This window comes from Acomys russatus, chromosome X (assembly GCF_903995435.1).
Source record: "Acomys russatus chromosome X, mAcoRus1.1, whole genome shotgun sequence".
NCBI classification, from domain to species: domain Eukaryota; kingdom Metazoa; phylum Chordata; class Mammalia; order Rodentia; family Muridae; genus Acomys; species Acomys russatus.
This window is the reverse complement of record NC_067169.1, coordinates 110,444,573-110,458,232: the sequence shown is the minus strand read 5'-3', so window position 1 is coordinate 110,458,232 and position 13,660 is coordinate 110,444,573. Positions and strand designations below refer to the sequence as shown.

The following is a 13,660-nucleotide window of genomic DNA, read 5'->3' as shown; positions in this document are numbered from 1 at the left end:
TATTGTATGTAAATCCTCATTGACAGGTCTCATATTGTTCTAGTTTTTATTAAGGGAGAACTATGGGGGAAAAGCAATATGTTGCCATGTTTTGTGAAGTGAACCTAGGGTAAATTACAGAACCCATGAAATATCCTGGAATATAAAAATGACATCAAGACAGCTGAGCAGGGTTGGTACTCTCCTTTAATCCCAACACTTACTAGGGAGGCAGAGGCAGGTAGATCTCTGTGAGTTCAGGCCATCCTGGTCTACATAGTAAGTTCCAGAACAGCCAGAACACAGAACACAGAGAGACCCTGTCTCAATAAAACAAAAACAAAACAAAAAATTACATCAAGAAATTTTGTTGTAACAGTATGAAGCAAAAAAACCCAAAAAACCAAAAACAAAAACAAAAAACAAAAAACAAACCCTGCGTGCGTACAGTTAATCATAATTTACATTTGTTTTTGAATGCTTGCTAATTACCATGTGTACTTTTAAGTCACTTTGTGGCATGGACATTTACAAGGCCTAATTAAATGCTTCTTTCTCTCTTTTAGTGCTGTGGATTACAGCACTGCAGCCATTTCAGGCTGCTGCAGACAGAAACAAAAAATGAAAGGAGACAAAACAGTTTCCTGAGAACCAAGCTTTGAGAATGCTAAATGCAAAGTATAATTCATCTGTAGCCCTAATTTTGGGTAGAATATATATTATTCTATATTAGTAAAATGCATGTAGGTATCTTATTCCTGGAAATTGATTCTAAATGAAAAGAGACTCTGAAAATGAAAGAATCTAGTTTGCCCTGTTTTCTGATCACTTATTATCAGAAGAAACACTACATTAGAGTTTCATTCATATACAGGTTCTCATTGGATCCCCAGGCAGAAACATAGAAAGTTAACAGGACTGTTAGACTTTCCCATCATTTCACAGACAAAAAAAAAAAATGACAAACCCAGTATAATTTAACTGAAATTCTTAGTTATTTGGACACACAGAGACAAGAATGTAATTATGTATGCATGTCTCTGTTACGAGCACCTCTCTTTAGTCTTTCAACTTAAGCACTCTTTTGTCTTTATAAATTATTTTGAAATTTTTTAACTTTATGCTTATTAGTGCTTTACCTATGTTAACCTGTGCGCATGCGCCTAGTGACCACAAAGGCCAGACGAACGTGTTAGTTCTCCTAGACCTGGAGTTACATATAAGCACCATGTGTGTGCTGGCGACTGAATCTGGGTCCTCTGCAAAAGCGGCAGGAGCTTTTAACTGCTGAGCCATCTCCTCAAATACACTACTCGGTCCTCTTTTGTCTTCCTCCTCCTCCTCTCCCCTTCCAAGTTGTGAAAATTGAAGTTTATCAGGCTAGGGAGATTTTTTTTTTTTTTTTTTTGTAAAATGCCTGCTCTCTAAGTGTGAGGATTTGAGTTTGGGTCCTCATTACCTATGTGATCTGTGGTACCCATTTAAGCCAGGAGGCACCATGTGTACTTCTAAGCCTAGCACAGGAATTGGGTGATTAGAGGTAAACAGATCCCTGGAGATCAGTGGCCAGGCAGCCTGAGTTTATAGGCCCAGTAAGAGAAGCTGTTTCAAAATAAATAAGTAGAAACAGTGAAGGAACACATCCAACATCAGCTTCTACCTCACCACAGACACTTTGTACATACCCACACAGACATGCACATACACACACACACACACACACGCACACACGCACGCACGCACGCACGCACGCACGCACGCACGCACGCACACACGCGCAGGCACTTCATCTCTAGGCTCCTTTCCTCAATTTATCACTTGCTGTTTCTACCCTACTAGGAAAGTGCTGACTTGTCGGGTCTCTCCTATAAAATAAATAGCTTTCTGTTTATTAGGAAGACGTCATGCCACAATTAACCCTCTCGAGTTTGTGCAAGGCAGCTTCAAAGGTCTCATCGTATGATATACTTTACATAAATTTTTACGTCACATCTGTATAGATCATCTGCTATAAGACAGGGCTTATACATAAGCTGCTTTCAACTATCTTAGTCCAGTGGAGTTTTCCTTTTTTTTTTAAGTTGAAAAACCATACTTCCTTTATCATGAATTAATGCATTTGCTTGGCTAGAGAGAACAATGTGTTGATTCCCTCTTGCTCAACTTCTTCCTTACCACACTTTGAACCCAGTGATAATGAAATTTATTTGCCTCAAATATACCCAGGGACAGAACATCAAAGCAATCGATATAATAATTAGTCCTGGATTTTGAGATCACTGATAGAAGGGAAGCCTACCTAGGGAATATAGGTAGTTTCCTTGTCGCCCCACGGGTATAATTTATATTTTAAATTTTCATTTACTTACAAAAGAGCTGAAACTCTGATTTTAATCTATTCATGATTTTCAATAAGCTGGGGAATAACTTATATATACAAATCAGACCTACTTAAATAACGTGCACATTTTAAATCCAGAAAATTAATTATCATTAGAACATGGTTCAGGATTAGATGAATGACCCTTGCTAGTGACAGCAATTGCTAAACTAATTGGAGGATTAGTCTGCTGAAAATGTGCTGGAAGATAGAAGGGGAAAAGAGGTCACTGGGAGCACTAAAGAGAAAGCAAAATCTGTTAAAATGTTTATAGGACTTTCTGAAAAAAAAAATCATGTTTCAGGGATGTTAACAATGTGTTTCTATTCATGTCCATACATAAATCTCTAAACTGTTTTTATTTTCTGTGTTCTGTACTCCCTCTTTTTAAAATGTCATAGGCGTGTTACACAAAATATATTGAGAAACATTAGCCTATATCAGGATGTGTGTCCTTGATGTAACACACATAGGTGAAAGGTGATGACAGTCCTTGCTACCCAGGTTTAATGTTGCCAGTTTTTGTAGCAACCACTTCAGTAGATAATTTTGCTCTCCCCAGATCCAAGAGTATCTATGCAGCCTACCTAAAAATATGTTGTGGGGGCTAAATGTGTAAAAAGGACATTTACAGTCTACGTGCTAGTCCTTGCTGCTAGTCTTTGCAGCTTCCTATCCTGCTGAGATACAGCCACAGATGTAACACTGTCACCTTGCAGTGGCATCATAGTTTAAACTACAAGAATATAGTGGCGGGGGCGGGGGGTGGGGGGGCCGACAAAACCGCTATTATTATGGCCTCTGTTTGTCAAATTACTTATTTTAATTATGAAGGTATTTAATCTTGGTGAGTCTGTTTAATATTGGAGATGTGTTTATAGAGCCTGACTGACAAATGTATGCAGAGAAATTAAGCTTTGTTGTTTTAGCTCATGGTTCCTGATGGCACAGCTATAAGCCCTGCTGGCCTCACTTTACAGCGGCTACTGTTCTATCCCAAGCCTCCTTTGACCAGGCTCCAGCTCCAACATGGCAAAGATACTGAACTGTCTCCATACTTTGCCATTGTGACTGAAGCAACAAAGGGTAGAGCTGCTTCTTTAGACTCTAAAAGGGCATAGCAGTTTACACTACTCTCAAGGTTTGTGTTCTTGGGCAATGTTTCTGGCACACCATTTGATCTTGAGGTTACTGTATATGAATTCTGGATGGCTCATTGAGCCTTACAAAGTCTATATTGAGTCCTTATCTGTCCTAATAAGAGCGGATGACCCTTAGCTTCCTTGGCTGTAAATATTTCCTAGTATGCTTTATTGATGTATTAGGGTTTCCAAATAATTTCATCGTCTTTGTTACTTCAACCTCCAAAAAATTATGTACTTCTTAATAATGTGGTAAAGTGGGTTTGGAAAGAGAACTATTAAATATTACTCTTGGATCTATATGTTCACTAAATGTCAGTTCCTCATTCTTTGGCCAAAATATGATCATAAAAACTAGCTGGTATACATTCCATTATAGTTAAGAAGTTTAACTTTCACCAAAAGGAAACAAATCTTAACCTTGTAAGGGAATCAAATAGACTTCCTAAATACAGATGTTAGAAACTGATTATTTCATGAACTAAAATATTATTTATCTGACAAAACCTGTATGAGCATAAGAGGTAAACCATATTTAAGAGCAATCAATATATTAAAATTTTAAGTTCCAAATTGCCTTTTAGTTTTCACTCACATCAACTAATTCCTGGAATCATGCAAGGAATATGCGATATATGTTAACTCATAGACCCATTTTGATGGCTGATATTTATCTACTGCCTTTTTCATCCAAAGCACAGCTATTGCTGCCTTCATTCAGTGTCTCTTTTTTGTCGAGACCACTATGGTTCCTTTTTCAGGGTACCAGTCAGCAGGCAGTCAAAATCAATCAAAGTAAATTTGTTCCTTGATGTACATCCCACAAGGTTTCCTCAAAATAGGGCTTTCTTGGCTTGGGCCAAATACAATTTCCATTATTTATACTTATTTATATTGATGCTTTGTCCTAAGGAAATGCAACTGGACACTTGTCCCCTTTGTTGGGCTCTTCTGCATAGAATGGGATGCTAATGTTTCCGCATTTTAATAGAATCAAGCCTCTTCTGCCTACTCATTCTAACACAGGATAAAAATGACAGTGTCACACACAGAGAACAGAACACTCCTTTGGTTGCTTCAACATGTTTTTTTTTTTTTCTTTTTGGCCTCATTTCTTCTCTGCTGAGCATTTGAGTCCAAATTTAGTAGGAATGACTAAGAAATTGCCAGGATGTGACAGAGCATTCAGTTCATTGAGTCCTTCTTTGCCATTTTCCAATAGTTGTAACAATTGCCAAGACTTCCTCTTAACATTGTAGGTGCCACATTATTCTTAACAGCTGTTAAAGCACTCACGCAAGATCTGTCCATGCAATGCCAGCCTCCTTATAAATATCGCTGATTTTATTCCGTAGTATAAAGGAAATTCCCTGCAGATGTTTTGGAAACTGATACTCTAATAAGTCATGTAATTCCCAATATTTAGCCTCAATCACTGAAATCCATCATTCATATTAATCAACTGGTCTGCAATGAGCTAGCCTACATGACCTGTCATTGTTGTGGGAGCGCGGCAGCATAGATTTGGGAATACAACAAGTTCACAGCTAATGTGCATGGGTGTAAGTCAGAAGCAATTCCCCTGACCTAGATAGAGCAGCTAGGAGTCGATAGAGATTTAATCTGTCCTGATTGGGAGAAATCACATATAATTCAAAGTGAAATTATATTTAAAGTAGGTCTTGAGGGATGAGAAGAAAGCTAGCAGGCCGAGAAAGGGGCGGATAGGTTACTAAAGAAATGAATGGAATTTGGAAAAGCATGTGTGGTTTCAGTGCTGGAGGACCAAAGAATGATGATGACTTTAAAGGAAACATCCAGTCATTGCTTGCTTGTTTTATAGGCAAGATAAGTCATTAAGGATTCACGAGGAAGAGAACCTTAGTTTAGGAAAGCAAAGCCACCAGGAGAACAAGGAAGACAAATTAGGAGTTTCTTAGAACAGTCTGCTGAAGAAGTCCTAAAGTCATACACCAGAGCACTGGCTTTAAGTATGGCAGGTAAAAGCCACAGGATCCTGAAATAGAGAGCACAGGAAGGAATGCAAATGTCCAAATTGCAAGCAAGTGCAGTTTGATAGATGCTAGATACTAAAAGAAGAATGGAGAGCTAAGTGGGGGATAGAATAAGTGTTGACTTCCGTTTCAGCTATTGTTCTTTTATTTCCATGCTGAATTCTTTCCCATCCTTCAGGGCACAGATAAAATGATCTCTGTCTATGAGAATGTCCTTAGTGCCTGTGTCAGAATTAAGTCTGATTTCCTCCTCTTCTCTTAGACAACACAGTTTTGGGACTCTTTCTGTACTTATGGTAGTATATACATTTTATCCTCTAGTCATTTGCCTGATCCCTTCAGATACAGAGTAAGTTAAGGCAATGCATTAATTATCTACAAATTTAAAAGTATCATTCAAGTACATAATATACCGTCTGAAAGTGTGCAGGAAATTAATGAATAAGTGCTATCTCACAAGACGTTAGGCACAGCATGTTTTGGAAACCTGACTTGGAACACACATTGATCCTGTCTACTCATTCTGCAGTCAGGAATATTTTGTTCATATGGTTGAACAGTGTCACCAAACTTGTTCAACTGCATCATTCACCAGATTTACTTGCAAATGCTTTCTGACTTTTTATGAAAGGAAATTTACTTTCCAAGGATGAATACTTTATCCAAGTATAAATCATCAGATTTAATTCACAAAGAACTCCAGAAAATTTCCTCATCACTAGAGAAAATGTGGAGATTTTTCATCAAATATCTTTGTACATACTTTGGCTTTCTTTGTGTTAGAGAAAACCCCACAAAGAGAAATTTTCACAACCCATAAATAGAACTCTTTTAAGTTTCTGCCATGTGACAGTTGCCCCATAAGTACATTTTTGCTTTAGTAGGTTGAATTTGCATGAATCCTCAGAGATCTATGGTGCATACTTAGACTGAATGATATAACCCCCAAAGATACTCTGATTAACTGTGTTCTGTAGAACAAATAGGGGCATCAGGCATATTACTGAGTGAGGTAGGATTTAATAAAAAAGAAACTAAAACTGCTTACATGCTTTCTTTTCAGAGAAATGCTTGGCTAAAGTTGCTTTTAGAATGTTTCAGGTGCTGCTGCTCAGCTGGCATGTATGCTAAGCATGATATTAAATATGAAAATGAGGGAAAGAAGAACCACAGAGATGCTGTTTAGAAAAGATCAGTGGCCTAGAAAACATGAACATCAAGGGTTCTTTAATAATTAGGCGTAACTATCAACTGTTGTTCTTGAAAATATCGCAACAACTTAGGAAAATTATCTAATATCATAATTGGCATCTCTACTCCAAGCACCCTCTCTGCTACTCTGTGAATTAGAGATTCAAATCTGCTTCTGTTTTCCCTAGTTTAGAAATGGCCACTTAAATACATGCTAATTCTATGGATATATGCTTACACACACACACCCAGGCTAAAAGGAAGGTCAGCTTTTGTCCTTGAAGACTTACATTAGAATGGCCCATTCTAAAGAAAACATAGCAAGTCCAAGTCCAGAGAATCACTCATACTCCAGGCTTCAAAGTCCTCTGGGTTCTTCTCTTGTATTTGTAGAATTCTTGTAAATTTGTTGCTACCACCTTGATTGGCTTGTAAATGTTACTTTAAGGAAACACTGAGTTTAGAGTTAAGTTTGAATTAAGATCCAATGAGCTACAAAAAAAAAAAAATCAAATTTGTTTACATTGTGGTGAAAGATAAGCTTTCATTGTAGGATCATTTTAGACATCTAGACAGCCAGCACTGTAACACTGCTTTAAGACTCAGGCAACTGGCAACCATAACGTATGATAACCTGAGAATCTAAATCCATGAGAAGTCATCACATGGCTGGTCAAAATGCTCAGCAGGCAAAGATGCTTGGCCCACAAAGCCTAGAGACCGCAATTCAAGCCCTGGAACCTAAGCAAAAATGAAAGGAGAAAGCTACTCCACAGAGATGTTTTCTGACCTTCACACATGAGCAATACACATACACCACACACATACACAGACACATACACACTCACCACATAGGCATCACACACACACACACACACACACACACACACACTGCAATACACATACGCATCACACATATCACACACACCACACATACAGAAACACACATTGCACATACACATAACACATATACACACCACATTCACATAAACCACAAACACATATCACGCATATACATCACACACATACACACAGATAATAGTATAAAAAGTAAATGCAAACCTAAATGTTCATTTTTCTTTTACTTACTATTGAGGAGAACAAAGCTCCATATAACAGCTTTATGACTGTTCTTTACATTTGTTTGCTCTTGAATTAGTCTACTATACAAGTATGTGGCTTGTCCAGATCTTCTTATTGCTTACTGAAACAAAAGCCAATCACTGATCAACCACATTTTCACTTAGAGTGTTCTCTTAAAATATCACATGAATTGCCATATGCAATTTTTTGGTTTCCCATGACAAAAATGCATTCTATTCCAATAAAATACCCTTTATAAAGATATAACAAAGTAAGTCCTAACCTTCTGGAGGCGTAGTCTAACTATTCTACCTGAAATTTACACCCTGATGAGTATTGACTTTTTTGCTTATTTACTTTTGTTGCAGGAACATTTCACACCTGAGTGCAAATTCAAAGAATCAGTGTTTGAAAATTATTACGTGACATACTCTTCGATGATCTACCGTCAGCAGCAATCTGGCCGGGGGTGGTATCTGGGTCTGAACAAAGAAGGAGAGATCATGAAAGGCAACCACGTGAAGAAGAACAAGCCTGCAGCACATTTTCTGCCCAAACCACTGAAAGGTAAATGTAATAGCCTATGGGCTATGGATTCTGCTACCAAAAAAAAATACCAATTTAAATAAGTCCTTGTCGTGTTTTTGCATGTGAGACATAATTCTTCCACATTAGAGCATCTATCCTTAAATTTTCAAACACTTCATAGCATAAAAAAAAATCAAGACCACTATGTAAAAAATCATGCAAACATTAAGGTATTGACCGTAGCATCTACTCTCATTTTAATTTACTTTATCCATAGTAACACCTTTCTTACAAGGAAGTACCTAAGTTGCAAACTCAAGATAGCTAAGAAGACTGAATTATATCAAAATTGTGGTAGAGATTAACTGGAAGTTAGAATGTATGCATCTTTAAACTTTATAGGAAAACCCCTTGGTTAATATAATTTTAAGAATTTTCATTCACAGTTTTTTCAGATTAATATAGAAATACAAAAGATAAAAGTATTGTCTTAGGGTTTCTATTGCTGTGATAAAAGACCATAACCTTACGGCAATTTCCCACATAAGTCTGATGTTCTTAATAGCCCATGCCGTAAGTCTGGAGGACAATGGAGGATTGCTTGAAGTCCTATCTTCAAGATTAATTTTTGACCTTAACTTTAAGCACATTAAGTGTACTTTTCTCACCCTTCCCTTCTAATTGTGCCTTCAAACTTAGTAAATTTCAACAAATCACACACACACACACACACACAAACACACACACACAAAAAAAACCAAAACCATAACCTAAGACAACTTGGGGAAGAAAGGGTTTCTTTCATCCTACACTTCCACATCACAAGCCATCATTGAAGGAAGTCAGGAGAGGAATGCCACAAGTCAGAAGCAGATGCAGAGGTCATGGAGGAATAGTGTTTACTGGCTTGTGCTTCATAGCTTCCCCATCCTGCTTTCTTATAGAACCCAGAACCACTAGCCAAGAATTGTACTGTCCACAGCAGTTGGGACTCTCCCATATCAATCATCAATCAAGGAAATTCCCCCACCGGCTTATCTGTAGTCTGCAGGGGCATTCTCATAGCTGAGATCCTCCCTCACTAAATGACTCTACCTTGTGTCAAATTGGCATGAAACTAGTCCCCACAATTGACTCCTTATCAACATGTACAAAAATGCATTACTACTCAGCTAGAACCTTTCCTTTCTCATTTGTCCCCAAGATGACATGTTAAATATTAGTATCACAGTATAAAACATTTCAACTTTTAATATCCCCATGGTCTTTAAATTTTCAAACATTTTTAAAGTCTAGTCTCCTTAAGACATCCAACATCTCTTTCAAGTTCAAAGTTTCTCTGAAATATCTAAAGTCTCTCTAAAATTCCAGTCTTCTAAAAGTCTTTTAACTGTTAGCTTCTGTAAAATAAAAAACAAACTACATACTTTCTTACTCTAACAAGGAATAACCATAGGATATTTACAATCAAATAAAATCAAAACAAATGTTCAAACAATGTAAAAAGTTCAGTGCTTGATGTTTGAGACCCATTTATGATATCTTGTGTTCCAAGATGCCTTGGGAGCAACACTTTTCGAGACTTGCTATTCACAGCACACACAGCTTATCTTCTAGGTTCAGTCCAGCTCTGCTCCACAGCTGCTGCTCTCCTTGGAGGGAATTCCATGGCCCTTGCATCCACAAAATGTTGGCATCTATATTCCACCTACACTGCACCTTTACCGGTAGCCTCTCTTGGGCTCTTCTCTTCAGGGACTCTTATCCCATAGATGATGCCAATCCTCAACATATCTCTGAGGCTATCCATTCACCATTGACCTCTCCTTGACTCTCATAGAGCAAAGACTTAACTGCTAGTCATGAACCCTTTGTGTCTTCACAACCAATAACACTTGGGAAACACACGTCATCAATTTTTGTTGCTAGCACAAGGTACAGCCTTGGCGGCCACCTTTGGACCATATCTCTGTGTCTTGACTATAAGGACCCACTTCCCAGAAAATTTTTCCTCAGTGAAGCTGTTTTCTTTTTAATTACATCTGATTCTTTATCCCTTGCTGGCAGGCATTAATTGTCCAAACGAAGCTAAATTTTTACTTTGGTGGGTCTTAATTCAAAATTTCAAATGGCCCCATAAGGTCTTTAAGGGACAAAGTTCCCTCTGAACTTCACATGCCAGGTCTCCATCATCTGCACTGATTCGAGGCCTATATTCTTTTTTTAAAATATATTTTGTTAATTTATTCATATTACATCTCAATTGATATCCCATTAGGCCTATATTCTTTATTTCCTGAACGTCCCATGAAGCTCTGAACACTCAGGGCTTTTCCAGTGCAAAGTTCCTAAGTTCTTCCACAGTCCTCCCCAAAACATGCTCAGGTCTGTCACAGCAATACCCAAGGACCTGGTACCAATTTCTGTTTTAGTTAGGGTTAGTATTGGTGTGATAAAACACCATGACCAAAGGCCAGAGAGGAACTCTGCTTATTAACTTGTTCAGCCTGCTTTCTTATAGTACCCAGCTGCTACAACTCAATGGTGGCAAACCCCACCCCACTTGGTGAGCTGAGCTTTCCCAAATAAATCAAGAAAATGCTACCATAGATGTGCCTACTTTCCATTCTCATGGGGACATTTTCTTAACTGAGAATCCCTCTTTCCAAATAATACTGGCTTGTATTAGGTTGGTATAAAACTAGCCAGAATAAATATTAAAGTAAACTTGGAGATAGAAATATTAGAGGGAAAACATAGACAAGAGACAGAAAATGCAAACAAAATAGAAGAGATTACCCACCTGAGATTACAGTAAAAGCTTAAAATGCTATCCATCCCCTTATCCCCACATGTGCACACATGTTGAAATTAGTGTCACACTAGTTTACAACTTATTTTCTGGAGCCAGAACACCTGAGTTCAAGCTCCGGCTTCATTTTTCACTAAGTTCATTTTTGACTTAACATTAATCGGCAAAGGCAGGAGATTGCTGCCTGTTAGAGGCCAGTCTAGGCTACTTAGTAATACCAGAGCAACCTAAGCTACAGTCAGACACTATCTCATATTTTTAAAAAAAATGAGAGTTTTATATCTTAGCATTCTTACAAGGACAAAATGTAGTGCTGACATGATGAATTTAATTTCTATCATGTTGTCCTTTGCAAGTATATGCTGGTGATATATAGCCCAACAATATTAATTATTAAATTATATTAAGAATCATACTAAATCTTCTAATCTTAAGAGTGTTTCATTTGAAAATATGATAAAAATCAATGTTTTAAAGTGAGTTAAAATTTAATATTAGGCTTTCACCGTATGTTATAAACTATATTTAAACTTCTGAGAGGTTTATTATATGTGTTTTCATTCATCCTTGCATATAAAACTAAGTGATAGAAGATAGGCACTAAAATCTCTTAAAATGACGACAAGAATTCACTAAATCTAGTCCTATCCACTCTGCCAAGTACTTGTATGTTGTCTTATCAAGCAAAATAAGATTTTTGTCTTGTTTGTCTTGTTTTTTTTCAGTTATTAAAATTAAATATTTTGATAAATAAAAGCTGCTTATTGTATATAAGATCTTATAAAATGCATAAATGTATACACTGTGGCATGGCTAAGTTGAGATAACAAACATGATCTTTGCCTCCTGGACTTAAAATTTCTAAAGTGAGAACACCTAGGATCTGTTGTAGAAATTTTGACCAGTACAATACATCGGTGTCCCTCTTTAAAGGTTTTAACACCCTCTCTGTGCTTTTCAGTGGCCATGTACAAGGAGCCGTCTCTGCACGATCTCACGGAGTTCTCCCGATCTGGAAGTGGGACCCCAACCAAGAGCAGAAGCGTCTCTGGTGTACTGAACGGAGGCAAATCCATGAGCCACAATGAATCAACGTAGCCAGTGAGGGCAAAACGAGGGCTCTATAACAGAACCTTACCTCCAGGTGCTGTTGAATTCTTCTAGCAGTCCTTCATCCAAAAGTTCAAACTTATCAGTGAGGTTTACCAAACACACAGGCAGAGTTCCCTATTCTATCTGCCAATAGACCTTATTATCATCCGTACTAAAGCCCCATAATTTAGACTGAGCTTGAGCAATAGAATGCCAAGCATTATCAATGAACTAAACCTGGAAGAAGGACTGCCAAATTTTCTCGTGATCTCACCTATACTTTGGGGATAACACAGTAAAAACAATTTCACAGCACTAATGCTGATCAATTTGCTTCCCAACTAAGAAAACTTAAAAGACCACAGCTCTTCTTTAAAACAAAACAAAGTTAACTGCTTAAATGTTTTGTAGGGGCAAACGGATTCTGTGAACTGTGTTCTTTCCTTGGCTTCATGTTTTCTATCTATGCTTGACTCAAATGTGCTCTTTACTTTCATATAGTGCAACTTTATGATCTCTGAAATTCAATGGTTCTATTGACTCTGTCACTTAATCCAAATCAACCAAATTCAGGGTGGAATCTGAGTTGGCATCTCAGGCTCAAGTTAACAGTGTTCTTACAGTTTTTTCTCCCTCTCCCTCTCCTTCCCACTTCCCTCCTATTCTCTTTTCTCTCTCTCTCTTTTTTGTTGTTGATTAGAACTGTAGCATTCTGGTCAAGTTCTTGTGCTGTACTTTGTGCGTAGAAATTGAGTTGTATCGTCAACCCCAGTCAGTAAAGATAAGTTGAAACAAGATTATCCTCAAGTGTAGATTTCTCTTAATTCCATTCGTGTATCATGTTAATCTATTGTTGTGGCTTCTTGTGTAAAGACAGGAACTGTGGAACAGTTGCATTGTCTTTTCTGTTGTTCAAATAAGAACTGTTTCATCTGTACATGTACAAGTCCTCCTGTCATTGTATTTGGCACGTGAACATTGTGTACAAGGAAATGTTAAGACTGGTTCCCCATAAACAACATATATTATACTTGCTACTGGAAAAGTGTTTAAGACTTAGCTAGGTTTCCATTTAGATCTTCATATCTGTTGCATGGAAGAAAGTTGGAATCTTGGCATAGAGTTGCATGATATGTAAGATTTTGTGCATTAATAATTGTTAAAATCTGTGTTCCAAAAGTGAACATAGCATGTACAGGCAGTTCTCTGCCCTGTGCACAAAAAGTTAAAAAAAGTTGTTTAATATTTGTTGTTGTATACCCAAATACGCACCGAATAAACTCTTTATATTCATTCAAAGAAAAAAAACTTCAATGTGTATTTATTATCCATCATGTGATATCAACTATATTAGAAATTGGACTTCAACACTAAATTTCATGGATAAGGCTACTAACTTCAGAAAAGCTACAGTCTAGACATTTGTGTTCACATGAGC

General features: G+C 37.4%; 1 protein-coding gene across 3 annotated transcripts in view; it reads left to right on the top strand.

The window, feature by feature from the left end:
• The window catches only part of Fgf13 (fibroblast growth factor 13), a 511,582-nt gene extending 498,683 nt beyond the window's left edge, over positions 1-12,899 (top strand). For all 3 annotated transcript variants that reach the window (XM_051141737.1, XM_051141734.1, XM_051141735.1), the window contains 2 exons: positions 8,159-8,357; positions 12,092-12,899. In XM_051141737.1, coding sequence (XP_050997694.1) covers positions 8,159-8,357; positions 12,092-12,228 — 336 coding nt within the window. In that variant the 3' untranslated portion in view covers positions 12,229-12,899. The remainder of the gene's footprint in view (positions 1-8,158; positions 8,358-12,091) is intronic.
• Positions 12,900-13,660: the final 761 nt, after the last annotated feature.